This window comes from Mustela nigripes, chromosome 18 (genome assembly GCF_022355385.1).
Source record: "Mustela nigripes isolate SB6536 chromosome 18, MUSNIG.SB6536, whole genome shotgun sequence".
NCBI lineage: Eukaryota > Metazoa > Chordata > Mammalia > Carnivora > Mustelidae > Mustela > Mustela nigripes.
This window is the reverse complement of record NC_081574.1, coordinates 37,816,513-37,843,903: the sequence shown is the minus strand read 5'-3', so window position 1 is coordinate 37,843,903 and position 27,391 is coordinate 37,816,513. Positions and strand designations below refer to the sequence as shown.

The 27,391-nt window shown below is 44.1% G+C and overlaps 1 protein-coding gene across 5 annotated transcripts in view; it reads left to right on the top strand.

Annotated features, from left to right (window-relative positions):
• The window catches only part of SLC20A2 (solute carrier family 20 member 2), a 107,298-nt gene that overhangs the window by 71,914 nt on the left and 7,993 nt on the right, over positions 1-27,391 (top strand). For 3 of the 5 annotated variants that reach the window (XM_059384244.1, XM_059384246.1, XM_059384245.1), the window contains exons 6-10: positions 5,022-5,138; positions 9,401-9,604; positions 10,641-11,232; positions 20,610-20,795; positions 22,058-22,142. In XM_059384244.1, coding sequence (XP_059240227.1) covers positions 5,022-5,138; positions 9,401-9,604; positions 10,641-11,232; positions 20,610-20,795; positions 22,058-22,142 — 1,184 coding nt within the window. The remainder of the gene's footprint in view (positions 1-5,021; positions 5,139-9,400; positions 9,605-10,640; positions 11,233-20,609; positions 20,796-22,057; positions 22,143-27,391) is intronic. The other 2 variants (XM_059384247.1, XM_059384248.1) reach the window with 2 other exon arrangements.

Genomic DNA, 27,391 nt, shown 5'->3' with positions numbered 1-27,391 from the left:
TCTGTTTATTTAAGCAAAGGTTAACTTTTGCCCTTCAAACCAGACTTCCATTGTCTAGTGCTCCACTCTGTCTGATAGCAGTGGTGTCATATTTGGTGATAAGGCTGAGCTGAGAAGGGTCCCTTCCACGGTGACTCAGTCAGTCTCCTTTCAAAATTTGTCGGCCTTCCTGTTGGTCTGGAATGTATTCCTCCTACTTCCCTTCCCTTCCGTCCAACACGTAGCTGCCTCAGAGGCAAAAGGAAGGAACAAAATTCCCTCACAAAAATGAGTAGCAACATTAATCCTACCCTGTTTCAGCCGTAAGAACTTTTGATAAATAGCATTTTTACGCATGGACACAACTTCAGTGGGGCTCACTGGCTGTTGAGCTCTAGTGCTGTGTTTTGATTTCTCTGCTCCTCCATTCTAAATTATTTTGAAGTTGTTTATATCTTGGGCTGGGTTTGATTTGTTTTACTTTGCATTTGACATAACTTTTCTCAGAAAAAAAAAAAGTCATTCTTCTACTTCAAAGCCTGAGCACTTTAAAAAATTCTCTGTGTTTTTGTCCTTGAAAAAATAATTTGCAAGAAGCAAAAATAACTTTAGGAAATAAAGTGCTCACTTGGGTTGGATAAAGGCCTGAGGTTTATTTGTAATGAAAAAGTCTTCAGTTGTGTGGGACCTGGTTTTGTTCAGTTTTGAAAGAATGAGCGCTGAAGTTCATTGCATGCTACTTTGGGCTGCCAGAGCTGATAGGCTAAGCTTACCTCTAGCGGTTCTGTTTAACTTCCGGGTCAAAGTGTGGTCCCTTACCCAGCAGCATCAGCATCTGCACATGAGGTAAAGGGGTGAGTGTGTGTGTGTGTGTGTGTGTGTGAGAGAGAGAGAGAGAGAGAGAAACTGTGGAAAGATGTCCACGATGTATTGTATATGGGAAATGAAATCACAGAACAATATATCAGTTTGATTCTATATCTGTTCATTTTTTTAACAAAGGAAGAAAAAGATTCTCACAAGCATTTTATACTGTATGTTTATATTTGGAAAATACCTGGAAAGAGAAACACAATATCGTTGATATTATTTCTCTAGAATGAGGAATTTTTATAATTGTATATTATACAGTTTTGTACTGATATTTTCATAGTAAGCATATATTATTTATAAAATTAGAGAAGAAGAAAGGCTGTGGAGAGATGCTGAGAAGTGGGGGCATAAGGGAAGTAATTTATAGTTAATGCCCTATTGGTTTTATAGGAGTTGCTTTTATTCTGTAGATTCTGACAGATAACAAAGTAATGAACCCAGAAGATAGTGTTTCTGAAAAGTCTCCTGCATATTCTGGTCCTTGGGGGATTTGAGATCAAACTGTGAAGATGTTCGAGGTTAGAGCTGCATCCCTGGTCATCTGGTCTTAGCTATTGAGAAACTAGAAAGAGATGCACAGCCATCGCGTGCCTGGGGTTGGAGGGCTGGGCCTCACGGCCCCGGTGTCGGTGTCCGTGTGGGCTCCCATGGCCACTCCTGGCCGAGGGAAGGGAACAGTTTGCTCCGTGTCCACAGAGTGACGAGGCACCCTGTGTCTTATTGCCAACTTAAGGTGTGATGTTGGAAAGCAGTTTGAGATCCTCACAGGAAGACAAGGCAAAGTAGTTTTGTCAAAAGTTTTGCCTCGGATGTGCATTGACTCAAGTGCCTTTCTACACCAAATTTTTGTACTTAGTTGTTTGTTATCCATGAACTTGCTTTTGTATATTTAGTACCAATCACAGCAATGTGATGTTAACGGTCTGTTTGCATGTCTTATGTGATGGCTTTTATAAAGTGAATCTTTGTGTTCGTTTGCTGCCTTGGTACATTACTAAATTGCTAGAATAGTTTGGTCAGATCCAAATTCTGTCCCCATTCTTTTCCCTTCTGCTTTCGTTATCAGTGACTTTCACCGTTTTTCTCTTCCTTGTTTTTTTTTACTGTCTCTCCTCCACTTCTGCCCTCAGTGATGTGTTTATCCGCTATTCTCCCTTCCAGTTTCTCGTGACTTAGGGTGACCTCAGAGCTTTCTGGCCACTACCCAGGCCAAACTGATGGCGAAAGAGATTGTGATGATAGAGCTACCAAGGGCAGGTGGTGGTGTGGCTTTTTGTCAAGGCAAAGGATCAACCTCAGTTTCTCTTTTTTGGATGTTGGTCCTGATGCCTCAGGGTTCCCAGGGGACCCCAGCAGAAAGCATGAAGACGGGCTTGGAAGGAACATAGAAAGCAGCCCTTCTCTGCTTTTATTGTGGTTGTACTCAGCATGGGTGGAAAAAAATAGTGCCCAAGAGCAAACATGCTCACTCATTTAAAATAGATTATACAGGGGGCGCCCGGGTGGCTCAGTGGATTAAGCCTCTGACTTCAACTCAGGTCATGATCTCAGGGTCCTGGGATCAAGCCCCGCATCGGGCTCTCTGCTCAGCAGGGAAGCAGGCTTCCCCCCTCTCTCTCTCTGCCTGCCTCTCTGCCTACTTGTGATCTCTGTCTGTCAAATAAAAAGTAAAATCTTTAAAATAAATAAATAAAAATAAAATAGATCATAGAGAGGTAGATAATATATAAAATCTATGAAGATATATATATATCTCCAGATTCTCTTTTCCCACAGTAGAGGGACTTGCCCCTCTTACATCAGATTTACACAATGAAGCTAAACGTAGCACCGTTAACAATTTTATCAACTAAAGTAGAAGGCACAAAGAAAACTTCTTCAAAAACCAAATACTTGGTGTCCCTGTGTGGCTTGGGCAGTTATGCATCTGCCTTCAGCTCGGGTCATGATCCCAGGTTCCTGAGACTGATTCCCACATCGGGCTCCCTGCTCAGCGGAGAGTCTGCTTCTCCCTCTGCCCTTCTCACCCCTGCACTGCTCATGGTTTTTCTCTCTCTCTCAAAAAAAACCCCAAAATACAAAAAACCTTTTAATCTATAAGAGTGATTGGTGATGTTCTTAGTTTATCAGTTCGATGTTGCCAATTAACAGTTACTACTCAGTTGGGCAAGAACCAGCTTTGACGTGATTTTTTATCACATGTATTAAGATACTGATGTGAAGTTGTAAAGCAGAAGACAGGAAGCCAAGGCCCACGGGTACAGCCCAGTGAGGGGAGCCTGAGTGGTTTTACAAGTGGCAGAACCAGAGCAGGAGCTGGGCTGCCAGCTAACAGGGCCCAACGCCCTCTCCCCCAACCCCCCCACCCCCCGTGCCCTAGTCCGTAGCTTCCTGACGTCAGAGTGAGTGCTCGGAGTGGATTATCGAGCTCCTGAGTGTCCTTACTCCTACCGGTGATCCCTGAGCTAGAATTAAGCTAGGTGATTCTGGTTTTTTGTTTTTCCTATTTATATAGGCTAATCATGGCTCTCACAGTATTAACTACCCATTCTACCTCTTACAGTTACCAAAATGTTTACTGATACCTTAATTGAATAACATTGACTGGTTTTGTATGTATGAAATGTTTAGCAGTGTAACAAAGCCTGCAACATGAAAGATTTATGTAATCCAAGAGCAAAGAGCCAGGCTTTAAATAGTTTATTCCTTTAAAACTTTAAAAACATATTTAACAGTTTACAAAAGTGACATGCTTATTACATGTTGTCCAAGTACAGTACAAATGTATATGTAGTGAGAAGTGAAAGCCCCCTCCAATTTCCTTTCTCTCTACAGGAAGAGCCCTTGTATCATTCCAGAACTTTTTCTACATGCTTGTACGTCTGGGAAGAGTATAAATATGGGGTTTTCTCTTTTAATCCTGAATTGGATCATGAGATACATCCAGGCGGCCTTTCTTCCTTACTAGATCGTGGGCCTCTTCCTTAACCAGTATACAGAGCTCGGCCTCGTTTTTATTTCACGTTTCCATAATGATGCACATATTCACTGTCTTGCACATTCTTACTGTTACACATAATGCCACGGGAGTATTGTACACGTCTGCTCATTCCTGTGCAAGGGTGTTGTTTAAGTAGAAACCTGGGAACGCGGGTGACACGTTGCCTGGTGCCAGCAGTGAGCGAAGAGTACAAGATGCAGAGTGATGAGTTCTGGAGACGGTACAGTGCCTGGAAAATGGGATATTCCTCAACCATGTGCCCTTCACCCCTTTCATTGGCTATTGTAATTGCAACTTAGTGCGCGTTATTGAATGTTAATGAAAAGTTTTTCTGTGTTGTAATTCCATGAGTTGACACTTCAAAGAAGAGTTAAGTTTGAAGGTCAGTGTCCTTTGAAAAAAACCTTTTGTTTCCAAGCTGACTTTGAAAAAGTTTGTGGATGTGGTCAGAGTGTCCTGGCCATTTAAAGCAGGGGGGCACCTGGGTGGCTCAGTTGGTTGGGCGACTGCCTTTGCCTCAGGTCATGATCCTGGAGTCCTGGGATCGAGCCCCACATTGGGCTCCCTGCTCAGTGGAGAGCCTGCTTCCCCCTCTCTCTCTGCCTGCTGCTCTGCCTACTTGAGCTCTCTCTCTGTGCGTGTCTCTGTCAATAAAAATAAATTTTTAAAAAAATAATAAATAAATAAAGCAGGGCTGCTGACTCCTCAGAAACCCAGACAGGCAGCAGTCAGCAGCCATGTGCTGTGAGGCTTCCAGACCTCGGCTCCTCACTGCCTGGGAGGGGGCCAGCGGCCGGGCAGAAGATGGCAGAGTCCCTTCCTGGCCATCTTTGTCCACCCCACCCCAGAGTCTCGGTGTTGAGATAATGAGTAAATGGCTTTTTTTCAACTTAATCCACTGTTTGAGCCGCCTTGGTAAAATGTTAATAGCTGGCTTACTACTACACAGTTTAGCCACATAGTGACAAGATGCAGTGTGTCTTAAACACACACCCTCCTTCCTACCCCCAAAACTGTAGATTTTTTTTTTTTTTTGGTTGAGAGTTTTATTAAATACAAAGTCCAGGTGATTGTTTTTGGATTTAGGAAATGTAAAGTTGTGTCGATGTGAGGCCTGACCTTTCAGATGGTGTCCGCTGACAGCACCACTGTCCTTTCTACTTCCTAGTGCTTGGTCTGGTCCTTCCCATGTGGGCGATAGCACTCATCTCCTTTGGTGTTGCGCTGCTGTTCGCCCTTTTTGTATGGCTCTTTGTGTGTCCATGGATGCGGAGGAAAATCGCAGGTAAGGGCTTTTTTCTTCCTCTCACTCACAAAATCCCTGGTTCCTGGGGCTTCAGGTATAATCCACCATCACCCTTACTAACACAGGAAACTGGAAGCGTCGATGACTCTGGAACACAGCACTGAGATACATGCACCATCCTTGTCTCTTGGCTCCTGCCTACTTTCCCCCTCAAGCTTTTTCTTGGTAACTCGTGACTTGAGTGAGCAGTAAGGTCCTGGTTGCCTCGGATAACTACAAGTTAACTGTTTAGTCAGGTCCTACCGGCCTGATGAAAAACATTAGGGAAAATGCAGGGAAATGCATTTTAACACCATAATATAATATCAAATTATATAAAATGCAAATTAACACCATAATAAAATATCAGTTCACACCCACAGGAAAGGCTAAAAGTGAAGGAACTATTTCGAAGTCGATGAAGAGGTGGGATAACTAGAACTCTCGTGCGCTCACGGTAAAATGTAAATGGTCCACCCGCTCCGGAAGTTGGAATACGTTTCCTGTAAAGTTAAGCTTACATTTACCACATGACCCAGTAATTCCACTCCTAGGTATTTATCCAAGAAAAGTGAAAACACACATTCATAAAAAGGCTTGTATACAGTCATTCTATCATAACAGGAAAAACTAGAAACAGCCCCAGTGTTCCTAAATAGGTGAAAGAATAACCAAAACTGTGGTCTGTTCATCCAGTGGAAACCTCCTTAGCCCTAAAGAGAATGAACTACCACAGCATAATGAATTTCATACACATTGCTTTGAGTAGAAGAAGCCAGATATAAGAGTACATACTGTATGATTCTAGAGAAAACTAATCTACAGTGATAGAAACCACTGGGTGCTGGAGGTGGTAGGGAGTTTACAGGAGACTGATAGCAAAAGGACACATGGGAGCATTCCAGGGTCATAGAAATGTTCTCTGTCCCCGTTGGGGGAGTGTTTATAGGGTGTACTCATTCATCATAGGTCATCTGCCTATACACTTAAAATGTATGTATTTTTTTATGTATAAATTACACCTCAACAAATGCTTTTTTTCTTTTTTAAAGAAGAATATGGGTCAGAAAGTTGCCAGAGTTGTTTTTCTGTCACTAGCAACATAATTGCAAGCCGTGAGGCCACATGCTCTTATAGGGCTCTCAAAAGAAAGGAAGTATTTACTTTTGGCCTCAGAGTGTGCCTTACAGTTGAGTTTCAGTGTGGACATACCAGAATTTGAAAACCCATCTTTCAAAGAAAAGCAAAACAAATGAGGAGACATACCATGTTCATGAATTGGAAGACCCTGTAAGAGTTAAGATGTCAGTTCTTGTTAAATTGCTCCCTAGATTTAATAAAATTTAAATTAAAATCCAGCAAGATATTCTGTAGATTTAGACAAGGTGCTTTTAAAATCTATATGGAAAGGTAAAGGAACTAGAATAGCCAAAAACAATTTTGAAAAAGAACACGTTGGAGGATTCATAGGATTCATATAAAGCAACCAGACTGTGTGGTATTAGTGAAAAAATAGAGACCCCCGTTAACAGAACAAACTAAAGTCCAGAAATAGACCCACATAAATACAGCACATTGATTTTCAACAAAGTACAGAGGCACCTCAGTGGAGAGAGACTCATCTTTCAACAAATGGTATTAGAACATTTGGACATCTGTATGCAGAAAAAGAACCTCGACTTAAACCTCACACCTGTAAAAAAAATAAATAAATAACCAAGTGTATCATAGATTTAAATGAAAATAGTGAGAAGACTTTTAGGGAAAGAAATAAAATGCATAAAATTTGTCCATATTATTTTGAGCCATCCAGATCAGTGTGTAGTGATATCTTGTGATTTTAATTTGTACTTCCTTGATGACTAACAGGACTTACTTGCCATTTATCTAGCTTTACTGATGAAGTGTGTGTTCTTATTTTTTGCTCATTTTTAACTGCTGTTTTCACAGATTTCTATGTTTTTTTTTTTTTTAAGATTTTATTTATTTGTTTGACAGAGATCACAAGTAGGCAGAGGCAGGCAGAAAGAGAGGAAGGGAAGCAGGCTCCCCGCTGAGCAGAGAGCCCAATGCGGGGCTTGATCCCAGAACCCTGGGATCATGACCAGAGCTGAAGGCAGAGGCTTTAACCCACTTTAACCCACCCAGGCGCCCCCCTCTCTATGTTCTGAATACAAGCCCTTTATCAGGGGATTTGCAAATAACTTCCTCCCAGTCTGTAGCTTGTCTTTTCATTCTTTTAATAGTGTTTCTCAGTTTTTAATCTTCACGAAGTGTAGTTTACCAATTTCTTTTTTTTTCCTAAGTTGTATTTTGGGTGTCACATCTAAAAACCCTTTGTTTCATCCACTCACAAAAGTTTTTTCCCTTTTTAAAATTTTTATAAAAATCACAAATGTTGTGGTTTCATTTATACAACATTCTGAAAAAGGCAAACTGTAGGGACATAGTCAGTGGTTGCCAAGGAGCTGGGCAGGGGGTCTGACTACTCGGAGGAGCTTCGGGAGGTGATGGAATCTCTCTTGTGTCCTGCTTGTGGTGACGGCTACACGGATCTAGACAGGTCTTACAATCAGGAAGGACTCACATATACGCACATAAGTCTTAGTGCATAAATTTAAAAACGAATACAAAAAAGATCTACATTATGGGCGCCTGGGTGGCTCAGTGGGTTAAGCCGCTGCCTTCGGCTCAGGTCATGATCTCAGGGTCCTGGGATCGAGTCCCGCATCGGGCTCTCTGCTCGGCAGGGAGCCTGCTTCCTCCTCTCTCTCTCTCTCTGCCTGGCTCTCTGCCTACTTGTGATTTCTCTCTGTCAAATAAATAAATAAAATCTTTAAAAAAAAAAAAAAAGATCTACATTAATTAATACATCCAACATCAGACTCAGTAGTAAAGCCACGTCAGTAATGGGTTGATAAGTAGCTGCTGCTGCCTAAAATGAGCCACTTAAAACATGCCACTGGCCTGATTGAACCCCATACTTAAATGCTTTGACGTTTAAAGGCTTTTCCTACTATCTGAACATTCTTGTCAAATAGACTATAAAATCTTCACTTTTCATCTTAAGGCTATTAATATAACAGCAGGAAACTGACATTCCTCCCCATTCTGGCTTCCCAGGAAATTTTTTTTTCTTTTTGGTCAGTGCCATCTTTTGTTATTTCAGTATATATTTCTTGTTTGGTTGTTTTAAGTACACACTAGTGATTAAGGACACGAACCATAGCCCTAAACTGCCTGCAATTTACCACCTGGGTGACTCTGCTCAAATGACTTAATCTCTGTACCTCAGTGTGCTCATTAATAAAAAGCAGAAAATAATGAAACCTGTCTCATGTAAGCATTAACGATTTTGCTTAGTTATTATTGTTATCATTACAAATATTACCTTCTCTCATTTTTATTATAAGCGCCTTGTGGTAGGAGATCTGTGTGTACCTTTCTTCGTTCCCTGTAGTACAGAACAGAAGTGTCGTTTTGGAAGATCTGTGTATGTTTCTTCCGACTCTCTTAATAGAGAGAGGGGCTGGAGATGCTGTAGGTGTATCCAGCAGAGGAACTGAAAATACTTGCATTTTAGTTTTGTAGGTAAGAGCTTAGAGATTTGCCCAGGAGAATTTACAAGCAGTGAGATCATTAAATCAGCCGCACCACTTATTAGATCTGATTAAAAAGAATGCTACAGCACTTTTGAGCAGCTTTTTAAAAAATCCCTTCTCCTTTTTTTTGAAAGTAAAATATTTTTAAAAGTAAGTAGGATCTCTCTGTTCCTTTTTGGAAGGTGATTTACTTGTTTCCTAAGATTTGGTGACCTGAAGAAATTGGAGACCAATAATTTATTGAATAGAAGAAAACCAAACAAACTATAACTAATAGCTCTGAAGACAAAAAGGATAAACACTTGAGTGATTTTGAGGTTAGTTTAAGAACACAGAAGACCATTCCAGATGGTTGTAGGATTACAGAATGCTGGCCCCGGACAGGACCGTGGGGACCGAATCTAGCCATCTCTATTTGTTGGTTTTGGAGGAGAGAACTGAGGCTGGAGCCTCCCTCTTATACTCAGTAGCTGAATTTTCTGGCTCGGTTTTCCCAGATAATTGAACTTTCCACTTTTTTTCTATCTAGCTGTAACTATATTTTTTCATTTCCCAAGTAAGTAGTACTAAAGTATAAAGACAAATATTCATCTTTATATTCATTTTTTAATAACAAGAACTCTGTTTCAGCATTTTCAGTTATGGCTATATTTTCTTTAGGCAAATTACAAAAAGAAGCTGCTTTATCGCGAGTGTCTGATGAAAGCCTCGGGAAAATTCAGGAAGCAGAGTCCCCGGTATTTAAAGAGCTACCAGGTGCCAAGGCCAATGATGACAGCACCGTCCCTCTCACGGGGCCAGCGGGGGAGCCAGCTGGGACCTCGGAAGGCACATCAGTGGGGAACCACCCCCGAGCCTCCTATGGTAAGATGTATGCAGAGGATTTGGGTTTGCTTGGTGGCAGAGAGCAGTTCTGGGGGAGATATACAAGTGTTTTCATGCACACAAGTGTTCCCCAGTGTCATGGTTTGGGAGAACCCAGGTGTTAAGGCTGTCTCAGGAGACCACGCAGTCAACAGAGCAGGCTCACTCTGGGCCTGTTATGTTCTTCCAAGAACTATTTCTAGTCTCATGAGGAGCCCACACATTGGCCGAGCTCAGCCTCCGTGCGGCTCGGCCAGCTGCACGCACATCCCTCTGTGGGGCAGTCACTTAGCTGCCAAAGATTGGCCCTTCCAGCTGACTAAGTGTGCCTTCCTCCCGGAAGACACAAGGAGAAAGCTGAAATTGGAACCAAGGACATCGTCCTACTTTAGAATCACAGAAACCTCAGAGAACATCGAGATTGTCCTGTGGCAGTGGGGTTCTTTTGTCTCCTAACATTTGCGGAGAATGATGGGTGAGCCCCAGCCTCTGCCAAGCCTGTCTGGGCAGCTCCCCACCTTCCTGCAAGGTGGGGCCCTGGCACCTGCTTTCGCTTCCTGTAGGTGCGCCCTCAGACTTGGCCCAAAGAAAGCAAATGGGTTTTGTCCCACTGAGATCTGACAGATAAGTGCCTCTGACTGTCATGATTGGCCTTTAAGGAACACCTAGAATTTCTCTCTCCCAGTGAACTTCCTCTATGAAGTTTCCCCAAGTTCCTTTAAGGTTTATCCCTTTATTGGTTACTAGAAACAGGAAAGAGTGTCGTGGTAATTTCTAGAAGACATATTTTAGGAGAAAAATAGCATCACTTTCAAAGGCCATATTATTCATTCGTACATTTCCAACTTTCCTTTGCTATTTTAACCGTATTACACATTCTTTATAGTAATTTGGAAAAGAAAGCATGGGGGAAAAATTGGAAAATGCCCCATAACCTTAATTTCCAGAAAGAACCACTGTGAGGAGTAATATTTCCTTTCAGAAACAATTTCTCTTCAGAAGGCTAGAAAGTGAGACTCTCGTTCACCCTTTTCAGGAAGGGCACTGTCCATGACCCATGGCTCCGCAAAATCACCCATCTCCAACGGCACCTTTGGCTTCGATGGCCACACGCGGAGCGACGGGCACGTGTACCACACGGTGCACAAGGACTCGGGGCTCTACAAGGACCTGCTTCACAGAATGCACGCGGACAGGGGCCCCGAGGAGAGGCCCGCCCCAGAGAACAACTACAGGCTGCTGCGGCGCAACAACAGCTACACGTGCTACACGGCCGCCATCTGCGGGCTGCCCGTGCACGGCACCTTCAGAGCCGCCGACTCGTCCTCCGCGCCCGAGGACAGCGAGAAGCTGGTGGGCGACGCCGTGTCCTACTCCAAGAAGAGACTTCGCTACGACAGCTACTCGAGCTACTGCAACGCGGTCGCAGAAGCCGAGATCGAGGCCGATGAGGGGGGTGTGGAAATGAAGCTGGCTTCTGAGCTGACAGATCCCGACCAGCCCCGGGAGGACCCCGCGGAAGAGGAGAAGGAGGAGAAGGACACCGCCGAGGTCCACCTCCTGTTCCATTTCCTGCAGGTCCTCACTGCCTGTTTTGGATCCTTTGCTCACGGTGGCAATGATGTGAGGTAAGTATATGCGTTCCCTCGGCAGGTATGGTGCTGAGGGCCTGCCTGCGGACCAGGCACCGTGTGGACACCCGACGGGGATCCCTGTCACCGGGAGCAGACAGACAGCAGCTGTGGTGTGCTCACAGTGTAGACTCCAAGGGGAGAATCAGGTCTGCAGGGGAATGGCAGCGTCTTGGGGACTGTGGTGTTGGCGAGGCTACTCAAGTTAGGGCTCACGGGGTGAGCTCTGAAGGGGCTAAGGGAGCCAGCTGTGTGAGCAGCTGTGCAAGAGAAGCTCCAGAACAGCAGGTGCAAAAGGCCTGAGGCAGGAGCGCACCTAGGGTATTGTAGGAAGAGCAAGGAGGCCATGGAGGGAGAGTGTGGACCAGCAGGTCAGCAGGTCATGGAGGCCTGGACTACGTAGAGTCTCTATTCTCTTCTTACGAGCTGGGAAGCCCTAGGCAAGCCACGTGTTTGTTTGGGAGCCTCAGTGTCCCAATCTGTAAAATGGGAGGAAAACTAGTACCAGCCTCATGGGGTTTCTAGGAGGATTAAGTGAGATGCTATATTTAATGTGCTTAGGACGGTGCTTCTCACATAGTCAGTATCTATGTATTTTCTCCATTACTATTATTATCATCAAGCCTAATGTTTTTCTCCAAATCAGGAAAACATGCTGTTGTATTTCTTATTGCCCAGATATATGGTTTTGATTCTACAGCTCTGGCTTTTCAGACACTGCCTAACCATGTGCGGTTCAGGGTCTGTTCTTTTTAGAAGAAGTCGTCCTCCCAGACAAGAGACATGGTCATGTCGGGTTCCACCCGCTGTTACGTAGGTGTTGCCGTGTCACTGTATTTCAGGCATCGTGTTCGGTTCTAGCTTACTTTTGTGACTACGTGCCCAGCACCACCCTACTTCCTCCTCCTCCAGATCAAAAATTCCTACTGAAGCCCTGGTACCGGCAAGGTGTTCTGAATTGGGTCCCTGTTCTTGGAGTTTAAATTCCAGCTGGGGAGATTAAAAGAACATACATGGAGAAGTAACGAAGCACCCCAGAGCCGTATTGCAAGGCCTCAGGAGGTCCCAGGCGGAACTGCTGCAGGGGACTGGCGTCTCGAGCAGTGGCTTGCTGGGCAGGGCCTGGTTTTGAGGCTTCCGAGTGCAGACATGGTCAGGTAAAAGTGCAAGGTTCTGGAAGTGATGTGGCAGTGAAGAGAAACTTCTATTCCTTTAACCCAAGGCTATTAAGTTTACCCCAGGCTTCATTGCTGAACCATTGGTAACTTATTCTTAATCCGTCTCCAAACGGTCCTTTGAGGTCATAGTGGTATCCTTCAAAGACGAAATCTGAAGCTCAGAAATACAACGTCTCTTGCCCAGGATCACACAGCTAATAAGAAGCAGACTCGACAGGCAGCTCTTCATGACCCTCAGCCTCCGCTCTGCCTGCACGGCATCCGGCGGGCTGAGGAGGGGAAGCTGGAGCCGCAGACGGCCCCTCGAAGGCCTGTGGGGGCTTCTGCACAGAGGAGCTCAGAGGCTGCCACTCCCTCCTCACAACAGACTGAAAAATCAACAACTCCTCTTGGAGCCGTGAGAGAGAGGAGGGCCGAGGGCAGACGGCTGGCCCCAAGACGAGTACGGGAGAGACAGACAAGCATGGGGGTCACGGGGGAGACACGTGAGTGGAAAGCGTCGTGGGAACCAGTGCCAGGCCGGAGGGCCTGAACGGTAATGATGAATTCCTAGAGGCCCAGTGGAGGCGAGTGTGGGAGGTAAAGACTCCAGGGAGAGCCCATGGTAGGGCCCCCACCAGACTGTCCGTTTTGCCTCTAGGAGCTCTGCCAGCTCCTCACAGTGAAGATCAGAGGAAGCAGTCGCCTCCTGCTTCCATGGTGGGGGAGAGGCAAAGTAACCATACTTGACAGACCCAGACCACTGTGTTCTTAGCAAGCTGCCCTCAGGGGAAAGTGGTTAACCGGAGCCTAACCCGCTGAGGTACGATCATAGCCTAACCTCGAAGAAGAGAAACTAGCCCATGAGAACCATGAGACAGAGCAAGTATCAGAACCAGACGTGGCAAGGCATGTTAGAATGGTCAGGTTGGGAATTTAGAACAACTGTAATTAACATGCTAGGAGTTTAATGGATAAGGTAATCGTCGTGCAAGACAGATGGGCAATGGAAGCAGAAACAACGGAGGCACTAACAGAGAACCAGAAGGAAATACTGGAGACGACCCTGTAAGTGAAGAAGGCCTTTGGTGGGCTTACTGGTGCACTGGACACGGCTGAGGAAAGAATCTCTGAGCTTGAGGCTATGTCAAAAGGAATCCCCCAAACTAAAGAAACCAAAGACCAAAAAACCAGAATAGAATATCCAAGGAGTGTGGGACAGTTACAGAGGTGTTAACATATGCGTAATAGGATTACCAGGAGAAGACAGAGAGAAAGGGACAGATGAAATATTTGAAACAATAATTATGGAGAATTTCCATGAATCAATGGTAAACACCAACCCAGAGGTCCAAGTAGAATAAATGCCCCCAAGAAACTATATCTAGGTATATCATTCTCAAACTATAGAAAATTAAAGAAAAATTCCTGGAAGAAGTCAGAAGAAAAAAACTTACCAGAGGAACAAAAATAAGAATTAATCCATCTTCTCCTCAGAAAACCATGCATTTGAGAGGGTAGTGAAATGTATTTAAAGCGTTGAGCGTGGAAAAAATCCACCAGCCTAGAATTATGTACCCTGGGAAATTATTCTTCAGAAGTAAAGAAGAAATAAAGACTTTCTCAGATGCACAAAAATTGAGGGAGGTTTTGCTAAATACCTTGCCTTGTAAGAAATGTTAAGAGAAATTCTTTAGGGGCACTTGGGTGGCTCAGATGGTTGAGCGTCTGCCTTCGGCTCAGGTCATAATCCCAGGGTCCTGGGATCGAGTCCCACATCAGGCTCTCTGGCAGAGGACCTGCTTGTCCCTCTCCCTCTCCTGCTCCCCCTGCTTGTGCTCTCTCACACTCTCTGTCAAATAGATAAATAAAATCTTTAAAAAAAAAAAAGAAAGAAAGAAAGAAACTCTTTAGAGAGAAGAAAAATAATATAGCTCAGAAACTCAGATCTACATCAAGAAAGGAAGAACATCAAACCTGGCGATTCGCAGACCTGTACCCCTGGGACTCATAATACATTATATGTTAATTTTTTAAAAAAATTTTAATATTAAAAAAAAAGAAAGGAAGAACATCATGGAAGGATTAAGTAAAGGTAAAAAAAAAGTTATTTTTCTTATTCTTAAGTGATCTAAATGATAACAGTTTGTTCAAAATAATACTAACAGTGTATCAGTTATTCAGTTGTATATGCTAGTATATACTATATGTACATATACAGTTACCTAAATATAGTTTAATATATAAACATATCTCAACAAATTAAAAAGAGTATAATACAATGTCTGCTGTCAGACCACAGTTGAACTATACGCACACACACACATATCCCCATACATACACACAGCTATATATATATGTATATGTATGTATGTATATATATAATTGACCTTTGAACAACATGGGTTTGGACTGTGCATCTACTTATGTGCAGGTCTTTTCAATAACTACAGTACTATAAATACATTTCTTTTCTTTATGATTTTCTTAACATTTTCTTTTCTCTAGCTTACTTTATTGTAAAAATATAATATATAATACATATAATATGCAAAATATGTGTCCATAGGCTTCCAGTCTTCCAGTTAGCACTACTAGTAGTAAAGTTTTTGTGGAGTCAGAAATTATAGAGGCTCCTGGGTGGCTCAGTTCATTAAGTGTCTGCCTTTGGCTCAGGTCAGGGTCCCAAGGTCCTGGGATCGAGCCCCACATGAGGCTCCCTGCTCAACAGGGAGCCTGCTTCTCCTCTCTCTCTGCTGCTCCCCCTGCTTGTGTTCTTTTGCTCTCTCTGTCAAATAAATAAATAAAATCTTTAAAAAAGAGAGAGAAATTATACACAGAGTTTTTACTGTGTGGGGCTCAGCATCCCAATCCCCACAGTGTGGAAGTCAACTAAGTATATATTTTATATATTTTATATTTGATGTTTATATTTATATTATATATTTTATATGTGTGTATATATGTATATGTGTATTGATACATGTGTGTATTATATATATGTATGTGTGTATATATGTATATAATACATGTATGCCCGTGTTAAATGAAATGAATGACAGCAGTGATATAGGGGATGGGAGGGAGAAATGAGGATTTTTTTTTTTATTTTAAGGACCCATGCTGTCTGTGAATGGTATAGTCTTTTTTTTTTAAAGATTTTTTTTTTTTTTATTTGACAGACAGAGATCACAAGTAGGCAGAGAGGCAGGCAGAGAGAGAGGAGGAAGCAGGCTCCCTGCCGAGCAGAGAGCCTGATGTGGGACTCGATCCCAGGACCCTGAGATCATGACCTGAGCCGAAGGCAGCAGCTTAACCCACTGAGCCACCCAGGCGCCCCAATGGTATAGTCTTTTTTGAAAGCAGACATGGAGTAGCTATATAAGTATGTATTGCAAAGTCTAGGGCAACCACTAAAAACAGTTTTAAAAAAGTATAAACGATATCCTAAGAGAAGAAAGAAAATGACATCATATAAAATGCTCAATTAAAAGGCAAAAAAAGTGGAAGACAAAAACAAGAAAGAACAAGGCCAACAAATAGAAAAGAGTAACAAATATGGTAGATCTTAATCTTCCTAAATCAGTAATAACTTTGAATGTCAGTGGTCTAAATGCACCTGTTAAATGACAAAGACTGCTGGACTGGATCAAAAACCAAGACCCAAATGTATGTTGCCATAAGAAATCCACTTTAAGTAGAAAGACACATTCAGGTTAAAAGGAGGAAAATATACCATGCTAATACTAATAAAGGAAAACAGGAGTTTCTGTATTAATTTTAGATAGAACAGACACAGATTCAGCAAACAGAAGAACAGTAAGGATATAGTTGAATCCCCTAAACCCATCAAATCTGCTGGATATAACTGACATCTGTGAACTAGTTCATCCAACGGTAGCAGAACTCACATCCTTTTCAAGCCCATATGGAACATTCAGTGAGATATGCTGTATTTTGGACCATAACACACACCTAAACACATTTGAAAAAATAAAGCTAATATAGTGTCTGCTCTCAGAGCACAATGTAATTAAATTAGAAATCCACAACAGAAAGATAATTAGAAGATTCCAGAATACCAGGAGATTAAACAACACACTTCTTTTTTTTTAAGCTTTTATTTATTTATTCAACAGATAGAGATCACAAGTAGGCAGAGAGGCAGGCAGAGAAAGAGAGAGAGAGAGAGAGGAGGAAGCAGGCTCCCTGCCGAGCAAAGAGCCCGATGTGGGGCTTGATCCCAGGACCCTGAGATCATGACCTGAGCTGAAGGCAGAAGCTTTAACCCACTGAGCCACCAGGTGCCACTAAACAACACACTTCTAAATAACACATGGATCAAAGGAGAAATTTTTAAGTATTTTAAACTAAATTAAAATGAAAACACATCAAAATTAGTGGGATGCAACAAAAGCAGTGCTAAGAAATTTATAACACTGAATGTATATATTAGAAAAGAATAAATATATAAAATAGGTAATCTACATTTCCACCCAAGGAAACTAGAAAAAGAGGAGAAAATTAAATCCAAAGTAAGCAGAGGAAATAATAAGAATTAGGAAAGAATCAGTGAAATTGAAATCAGGAAGTCAAAAGAGAAAATCCTTGAAACCAAAGGCTAATTTTATGAATAAATTAATGAAGTTGATAAGCCTCTAGCCAGGCTAACTAAGAAAAAGAGGATACAAATTACTAACATTGGAAATGAAAGAGTGGACTTCACTTTAGGTCCTATAGACATTAAAAAGACAATACTCTGAACCGCTCTGCTCATAAATTTGATGACCTGATGAAAAAGACTGAATTCCTTGAATGACACAATTTGCCAGAACTCATGAAAGAAGAAATAGACTATCTGAATTGGTCTGTATCTATTTAAGAAATCAAACCATAATTAATAACCTTTCAAAACAGAAAGCACCATGCCCAGATGGGTTCCTTGGTGAATTCTGCCAAAGATTTAAGGAAGAAACTATGCCAACTCTCTAGTCTCCTTCAGAGGATAGAAGTAGAGGAAATACTTCTCAACTTATTCTGTAAGGCCAGTATTACCTTATTACCAAAACCAGAGGAGGACATTGACATAAAAGAAAACTGCAGACCAGTATGTATTACAAACATGGATGTACGAATCCTCAACAAAATATTAGCAAATTGAATCCAGTGATGTATAAAAAGAATTAAAAACCATGACCAAAGGATGTTTATCCCAGGTATGCCAGGCTGGTTCAACATCCAAAAATCAGTTAATGTAATCTATCACATCAATAGGCTAAAAAAGGAAAAATTACATGATTGTATCAATAGTTGCAGAAAAATCTTAAACAAAATTCACCTCTTTTTCATGATAAAAACTTTAAGTAAACTAGGAATAAAGGGGAACTTCTTCAGTTCCTGAAATGAGTAAGCAGTTATAGCAGGGTTGCTGGATATGATGTTAATAAACAAGTCAATTGCTTTCCTACATACCAATAATGAACCAGTGGCATTTGAAATTAAAAACAGAATATTGTTTACATAATGAAACAGTTATAAATCTAACAAAATTTGTACAAGATTTACATGCAGAAAACTATAAAACTGATGAATAAAATCAAAGAATTAAATGGAGGGATTTTCCATGTTCAAGGATAGGAAGACTCAATATTGTCAAGATGTCAGTTCTTCCCCCCTTAATTTATAAATTCATTACAATCCCAGTCAAAATCCCAGCAGATTATCTTATGGATATCGACAAACAGATTGTAAAATTTGTCAGGAAAGGCAAAAGACCCTGAGTAGTCAGCACTGTATTGAAGGAGTAGGACAAAACTGAAGGACTGACAGTACCCATCATCAAGACTTACTGTAATAAAGCTACAGTAATCAAGATGGTGTGGTACTTGGGAAAGAATAGATAAGTCAGTGAACCAGAATAGAGCTCAGAAGTAGACCCCCTTGGGGGTGCCTAGGTGGCTCAGTCGATTTAAGTGTCTGCCTTGGGCTTAGGTCATAACCCCCGGGTCCTGGGACCAAGCCCTGCATCGGGCTCCGTGCTCAGCGGGGAGCCTGCTTCTCCCTCTGCTTCTGCCCCCCACTCATGGGTGCGCACGCTCTCTCTCTCTCTCTCTCAAATTAATAAACAAAATCTTTAAGAAAAAAAAGAAATAGTGCCCCATGAATACAATCAACTGATTTTTGACAGAGGAGCAAAGGAGATGCAACGCAGCAAAGAGAGTCTTCTCAGCAAACAGCGCTGGAGCAGCTAGACGTCCATGCGCAGAAATGAATCTGGATGCAGACCTTACACCAGTCAGAAAAAGGAACTCAAGATGGATCGCAAACCTAAATATAAAGTGGGAAACTATTAAAACTCCCAGTAGGATGACACAGGACAAAACCTAGATGACCGTGGTTATAGAAATGACCCTTTAGGATACAACACCAACAGCACAGTCCATAAAGGAAATACTAGGTAAACTGGGCTTTATTAAAATTGGAAACTTTTGCATGGCGGAGGACAGTGTCGAGAAAATGAGTAGAGAAGCCAGATATGGGGGCACCTGTGTGGCTCAGTTGGTTAGCTGTCTCCCTTCAGCTCAAGTCATGATCTCCGCGCCATGGGATTGAGCCCCATGTTGGGCTTCCTGCTCAGTGGGAGAGTCTGTTTCTCCCTCTGCCCCTGCTCCTCCCCACCCATCTGTTCTTTCTCTCTCAAATAAATAAAAAAAAAATAAAGATGCCAGAAAAAGAAAAAATACTTGCAAAAGACAAATCTGCTAAAAGAGTAATATACAAAGAACTCTTAAAACTCAGCAATAAGAAAACAAACAATCCAATTTAAAAAGGGGTCCAAACACCTTACCAGACACTTCACCAAAGAATGGGGCGCCTGGGTGGCTAAGTGTCCTACTCTTGGTCTTTGCTCAGGTCTTGATCTCAGGGTCATGAGCTCAAGCCTTGTACTGGTCTTCACTCTGGACATGGAGCCTGCTTTAAAAACTAAACAAAACCAAACCTGTGGCATCCCCCATAACAGTCCACATGTGCCTGCCAAGGGTCTGAGTGACAGTAACGGTTGAGGAGAAAGAGGGTGAGGCCTGACTCCTGCCTTCTGCTGGTGACGTAACGTTGGCATCCATTTCCTCGTCAGTAAGATGGGAGCAGCCATACCTAGCGGCAGGCTGGGTGTGAGAACTGAGGGTTAGAGACAGTGTTTGTGGTCTGTCGTGTGGGAGCTGACATGGCTGCCCAAACTGGTAGCTTGTATTAGTAGCAAGGCTAGTCATGAAAATAGAAATAGAGAAAAAATAGAAAAGAAAAAAAGAACTGGGTTTTTGTGTCCACTTGTTGTGATAATTCAGTACTTCTTTAAAAAATTAATAAGTCACACACCCATTAAGGGAGAGGCTCCTGTTAAAAAAGAAAAATCACGGTGACAAGTGTTAGCGAGGGTGTAGAGAAATGGGAGCCCTGGTGTGCTGTTGGCGGGCATGTGAACAGGTGCAGCTGCTGTGGAAAACGGTCCGGAGGTTCCTCAAACTATGAAAAATAGCACCACCGTGTGACCCAGCAGTCCTCTTCCTTCTGAGTTTGTGCCCGGAAGAGTTGCACGCAGGGTCCCGCAGGGGACATCTGTACACCCGTGTTCACCGAAGCGTGTTTTGCCGCAGCCAGGAGGTGGCAGCGCTAGGCGGACGGACGAAGGTGTGGGCTGTCGTCGGGGAGCAGGGTGCACAGCCTGGAAGAGGAGGAACTTCCGACTCGTGCTCCCACATGGATGAACCCTGAGGACGAGATGCAGAGGGAAATAAGCCCATCACATGAAGACAAATACTGAGTCCTTCTCCTTCTGTGAAGTGCCTAGCGTAGTCCAATCCGTGGAAACAGAGAGTGGGCTGGTGGTGAGCCGCGCCCGGTGGAGGGGTGGGATGGGGCAAAGGGACTTCCTGTACCTGTACCGTGGGTGTAAAGTTTCAGATTTGCAAGGTGAGAAAGTCCTAGAGCTCTGGTTCACAGCTGTGGAGCTGCTGAACACTACAGAGCCATACGCTTAGAAATGGCGAAACTAGTAAAGTTGATGGGGTTTTCACCACAATAAAACAAATGAGTCATTTCGATTGTGTGGGCGATGCGCAAATACAGGCCGGTGGGCTTTCCTCAAGCCCGGGATGCACGGGACCGTGGGCTCATGCAGACCATCTCTGTGTCACTGTCTCTTTTCCTCCTTCCCAGTAACGCCATCGGTCCCCTGGTAGCCTTGTGGCTGATTTACGAGCAAGGCGCAGTCCTGCAAGAAGCAGCGACCCCCGTCTGGCTGCTGTTTTATGGAGGAGTTGGAATCTGCACCGGCCTCTGGGTCTGGGGGAGAAGAGTGATCCAGACCATGGGGAAGGACCTCACTCCCATCACACCGTCGAGGTAGGCCAAAGCACCGGCCCAAGGGGCAGGGCTGTCCTCCCGGGCCTGCCGCAGAACCGGCTTGCAGTGTCTGAAGCCCTCCCACGCTGCTCCTCTGCCCCCATGCCCTCTGCACAGCCTCGGGGGGCCGCTGGGGCCCAGTGGGCTCCACGCCCATCGTTGCTGTCCCTCGTGCGGCATACCTGGCCCATCTGCAGTGGCTTCGAGTGAGGGAGAGAAGCTGAGAGGCTGGGAGTGTAGGAGGAAGAGAAGCTGAACCAGAGCGGGAGGGAAGAGGAAAAGAAACCTGGGTCCAGGCCCCCTGGTGGTCTTACCCCTGGGGAGGCCCAGAGGGAAGCAGGGCCCACGGGCATGCAAACCGCTGTAGGCCCAGGGTCTGCATTTCCCAAAAATTCTCCGCCACACTCCGCCACACTCTCCGCTGGCACGCTTGCGCGTGCTTCCTGCAGCTGGTCAGGAGGGAGCCGTGACCCGCCATTTGCCTTCGGGCGGTCCTTCTGCTGTGTGTTCTGCACGTGCATTCCGGGTTAAGGACAAACCGATAGGAGAACTTGGAGGACACAACTGGACATGGAACCACCTATTGTAAAAAGTCTTCCCCCACCCCCACCCTTGAAACTCACTGTAATGATTCTTTTATAAGATTGGTTTGAAGAAAAACAAGCAGTCTGAGGGAAAAAAATTCACTTTTTTGCAAGAAGTACACATTTTAAAAATGGGAGTAGTTTTTTTTCTCCGCCACTTTAGAAATGACTAATTTAGCATTTTTTACACAGCAGGAATTTCTGACCCACTTACGACAGTGTGTGCTTTTTATTTTTTTTTTTTTTAAAGATTTATTTATTTATTTGACAGAGAGAGATTACAAGTAGGCAGAGAGGCAGGCAGAGAGAGAGAGGAGGAAGCAGGCTCCCTGCTGAGCAGAGAGCCCGATGCGGGACTCGATCCCAGGACCCTGAGATCATGACCTGAGCCGAAGGCAGCGGCTTAACCCACTGAGCCACCCAGGCGCCCCGACAGTGTGTGCTTTTTGAAAACATATCGGAAAAAGGCTATTTAGGGCTGTCAACAGTATCACACACAGTCTTAGTGTGAATTGTTGTCATTATGCAGCAGTTTCTTTTCTGTTAATGTCATCTGCCCGGTCAGCAGCCCAACAATCGGCCCAAAGAATGTTCTGGTGAGACTCTGGCACCCCTGGGGTGTCTGTGAGGCTGATACAAAGAGCGCCTGTGATGTGTATTTTGCCCTCCCCCCTGCAGCGGCTTCACCATCGAGCTGGCCTCCGCGTTCACCGTGGTGATCGCCTCCAACATCGGGCTTCCGGTCAGCACCACACACTGCAAGGTGGGTCCCTCCATCGGGCTGCCGGGGCCCTTCCCCGGTCGCCGAGTGAATGGGAGAAAAGTTGGCAGCTCTTGGCATGTGCTTATTTTTGACGACAGTCATCTTGAGGTTTGCGGGGTCTGCTAAGGTGTTGTTGGATGCGGGCCTTGGCTTATCCCACGCTGTCCCTCTCCACCCTCCAGGCGGGGCAGCGTGATGCCTTCTGTCGCACACACTTGGCTTTCTCAGCGTGTGCATGGCAAGAGCTCTCCCTCTTTCCATTTGTCCTGTTTCTCTCTTCGTTTTTTTTCCACAGTGTGTTTTGCATTGATGTCCTGTGTACGCTAACCATATTCATAGGCTCACACGGGGGCATGGCACTCAGTTCCAGCCAGCGCAGGGGACTGGGTGTTGACAGTGAGCGTAGACATTGAGACATCATCTCAATGGAAGTGTAAGACTCGATTGTTTGTTTCAGTGCTTTTTCCTTTTATGACTGGTCAAAGTGCCTCAGCTGCCAAGGAGGGGTAATGCTGAATTCCATCACTGCCAAGTGCTCTAGAACTCAGGACTATGCAGGAGGGACTTGCTTACAAAGGGGGAGTTAGAGCTGCAAGGACCCTTAAAGGTCAAGGAAGAGGAAACGATCTCCTTGAGTCCCCCAGGGAGGAGGCAGGACTAGAACCCAGGTCTGCCCCGTATGTGGAGAGATGTTAAAGCGTACCCAGTGGGCCTCCTATACACAAAAATATTCGCTGACTTCAACGAAGCAAAAGACACTTCCAGATTTTTCATATGTTCATTTGTTCGTGTCATTCAAGAAAAACATTTGTACCTGCTCTGTGTGAGGTGCCGTTTGTTGTGGGCAGCAGGGGTACCACAGTGACTGAGACAGAGACCACCATCCATGTTCACACACGGTTTAAAAACAGCAACCGATGTGTCAATTATAAACAAATACCACTACATGTGAATGACTTTGCTTCAAATATTAAAACGTCAAGTGGCATTTATAGGAATATTTTAAGTGGGCCAGCTGACAAATCGGATCCTTCTGGCATGGAGAATCAGCCTCATGGGAAAGAGGCTTTTTGTTTCCTTGTTTGTTTGTTTTCTCCCTTTTTTTGCCACAGTATATAGAAAACTCTCAGTTTCCACAAATTTTTATTGTAAAAATCACCGCCACTTACTGAGTGCTTGGGGAATGCCAGGAGCTGTGTTCAGGGCTTCATACATGCTCAGTAAATACATCACTGAACCCCACAGCAACCCTCTGAAATTGGTAGTTATTCCTGATTTAAAGATGAGAGAACTGAGGCCTCCAGAGTAAGGTCACTCTCCCAAGGTCATACATTGAGCAAGTGCTAGAGCCAGGATTAAGACACCGACCTAATGCTCTATGCCTCCTGCTCATCAGAGCGATCCTGGTGATGATCAACCAGCCACAGCTAAGACCGGGGCAGGGGCTTTCTGGGGCAGCGTGTTAAGTGCCCTGTGAATGTGAGTCTATTTAATCCTCCCAGGCCCCTGCTGAGGTGAGTGCTAAGGGGACCTCGGCTTTAGCAATGAGGAAACTGAAGACAGAAGGGTTAAGCAACTCACCCACGCTCACTCAACCAGGGAGGGGCCCAACTGAGGTCCCACAGCGGCAGGGCAGGCCCCGTTCCCTCCCTCGCCCTGCCCTGCCCTGCCCTGCCCTCCGGCTCCCTCCCACTCCCTGCCCCACGCACAGGCCAAGTACAAAGCAGGGAGGCAGGAACGGTGTGCTGTGCCCCTGCCAGTCTATCACCGTTCCTGTTCTGAGTCCAGTGATGTAAAAGTTACAAAAGGAGCACAGGTTCATTGGAGTATTTCAAATGACACAAAACTCCATGGACTGAAAAGTGATCCTCTTCCCCCTACTTCACATCAGCTTTGGTTCACGAGCGAGCGTGTGGGAGCAGAAAGGAAATGCCTCTTACTAAATATATTTTCCTCCCGAGGAGATAAGCTTTGAACTTTTCTGCAGGCATGGAGAGTCTTTGGGGCTGCTTTTAAATAAATGTTACTGTCTTCTTTTTTTTTTTTTAAGATTTTATTTATTTATTTGACAGAGGTCACAAGTAGGCAGAGAGGCAGGCAGAGAGAGAGAGGAGGAAGCAGGCTCCCTGCTGAGCAGAGAGCCCGATGCGGGGCTCCATCCCAGGATTCTGGGATCATGACCTGAGCCAAAGGCAGAGGCTTTTTAACCCACTGGGCCACCCAGGCGCCCAAATGTTACTGTCTTCTTAATGACTAACCCTGCACATAACCAGCCTAGTGAAGGCCGCCTCTTTCCCACCAGTTGAAAGATCTCTTGAAAAACAGAGTTGTTCCTGGCTGTAACCTAACGCTCTCAGCAGTCTAACCTATACGAATGTATGAAGTGTTGTAACTGACAATGCTTCTTTTGCCCATAACACTAAACTTTATAATACTACTTACAGAAATAGATGAAAAGTATTAAGTGCCCATAAAAACCTACATTCATGTCATTTCCCCAATATTTATATTTCTACTATAATGAGGAGGTGCTCCTAAGGGATTTATATCCAATTTGTATAGGACCTTAATGGATAAATGTGTATGTTATCGTTTTCCTAAAATAGCCATACAAATCATGTGATAGGTTTTGCTTCCTTAGAGCTGATGGTAAGTTGAGTTAGGATAGCTCGCTGGAGGCTTAATATAAGTCTCCTTAACACGAGACCACAGTCGATGTCACCTATCAAATAGATGGGAGCCAGACCTCAACTTGGAATCAGGTCAGTCTGGCTAGTGTCACTATGGTGGACTGACGGACAAAGCGCAGAGCTGGTTGCTGCAGTAGCTTAATTCAGGGTCCTGGCTCTCCAGTCCTCCCCATGGAGCGCAAAGCCTGGGTGGTGAGGCCCTGGGAAGAGCTTGTGGCTGCCCCCCACCCCCGCAGAGTGCCAGCCCTCCCGCAGTGCCAGCTCTGTGCGCCCCAGCCCCCCACGCAGCAGGTGCACGCGGAAATAGAGGTACAGCATGGTGTTAGGAGCAAGGCCCCGTGTGGGTGACACCATGATTCTGGAAACATTCAAAGGTGCTGACATCCACATAAAGTCATAACTGAATGCCGTTGTGTTTTCAGGAATAACCACCCCACCTGTTCAATTTTTCCAGCTCTGCTTCCTGTCCGATCTGCTTGTTAGGCTTCTCGCTTAGAGCCACCTTCCACACAGGGGGGCAAAGTTAGGAACTTGGCAGGAAGGGATGGAAACTGTTTCTGAAAATAAGCTTTTGAATGTATCTGGGTACATTTTATTCATTCATGCGTTTTTCTAAATGTACATAGCTAATGGCATACTTTAAATTTTGTTGTACCCCATTTAAAACACTTATAAATCTCCATTAAGTGATCCAAATGTTAGCTGAATATATGATTTAGAAAAGGATAATTAGAAAAATCATATTGTCCTGAATAGTATACCCTATTAGTGTAATCTATATTTCAGAAGGCATAGGTAAGACAAGTTTTGTTTTCTATAAATCTTTCGGTGTTATACATTTTTATATTTTACATCCAAGTTCAGTTCATTAAACATTTTCCTGGGACACTACCTTTGGTTAAAGTTCAAAGCCTTAATTAAAAAAAATAGAGAGGACTCTTGAAAATAAAATTATCCACAGATGTAGGTTTCAGGAACTTGAATTGTTCCCCCTTCTGTGAGCCTTGGTCACTTTGGTCTCCAGCCATGGCTACAGCACACAACGGCCACTCTTGAACACATCCCTGAGCTATTTAACCATGATTCAGAGTGGTGTTATCCCCAAACATCTTAATTCCACATGGGGGTGGTTTGGGATGACTTTTTTGTGAATTACCCACACTGTTCATCTATAGTGATGACATAAATGATTACTCAACCAGCCTTTGGATCTGGAAGCACTTTTAGGAAGCACTACTGATTTTAAAAGTTAGTATTATAATTTCTAATTTAATGTTCTAATTCTTGGTCTTTGGTTCCCCTGCTCTTCAATAATTCTCTTGCTCCCTATGATGGCCTTAATCTGGAAACACATTTAGCTTACTAAGAGGGAGGTTACAACACAGCAATGAATAATACAAACAAAAGACAGAATCAGTAGTGAAAAGATAGCACTCTGAGTCCCTTGTGATCCAAAAAACATAACAAAAAAAGGTAAGGCACAAGCCACTAGAACTCAAAAATTAATATGTCTAAGTGTGTGACAGATGAAGAAGACAAAAAGTATTTAGGAATATAAAAGATTTGGGGTGTTTTGGTGGCCCTGTCGGCTAAGCATCTACCTTCACCTCAGGTCATGATCCCAGGATCCTGGAATCAAGTCCCACATCGGGTTCCCTGCTCAGCAGGGAGCCTGCTTCTCCCTCGCCTGCCACTCGCCCTGCTTGTGCTCTCTTTCTGTTAAATAAATAAATAAATGTTTAAAAATATATATATATACATATATATGTATATGTATATATATGTATGTGTGTATATGTGTGTGTGTATAAAAGACTTGAGGGACACCTGGGTGGCTCAGTCAGTTGAGCACCTGCCTCGATTTTGGCTTAGGTCATGATCGTGGGGTCGTGGGATCAAGACCCCCACGTGCTGCAGAGTGGATCAAGCCCCACTCTGTGCTCAGCAGGGAGTCTGCTTGAGATTTGCTCTCTTTCCCTCTCCCCTGCCCCTCACTCGCACGCACACACTCTCTTCTCTAAAATAAATTTTTTGGGACGCCTGCGTGGCTCAGTCGGTTGAGCATCTGCGTTCAGCTCAGGTCATGAACTCAGGGTCCTGGGATCAAGCCCCATATCGGGCTCCCTGCTCAGGGGGAGCCTGCTTCTTCCTCTCCCTCTGCCTGCAGCTCCCCTTGCTTGTGAACTCTCTTTCTCTGTCAAATGAATAAATAACATCTTTTAAAATAAATAAATAAATTTTAAAAATGAATATAAAAGATTTGAATAATAAATTTAGAGCGGTATAATAAATATATATCCAAGTTTTACCCTGCTGATGATATATGACTTTTTGTCAAGTATCATCAAGCATTTATCAAATTAACCATAAATTCAGAAGGCCATGATAAAAAGCACTTTAGGGGCGCCTGGGTGGCTCAGTGGGTTAAGCCACTGCCTTCGGCTCAGGTCATGATCTCAGGGTCCTGGGATCGAGTCCCGCATCGGGCTCTCTGCTCAGCAGGGAGCCTGCTTCCCTCTCTCTCTCTCTGCCTGCCTCTCCATCACAAGTAGATGGAGA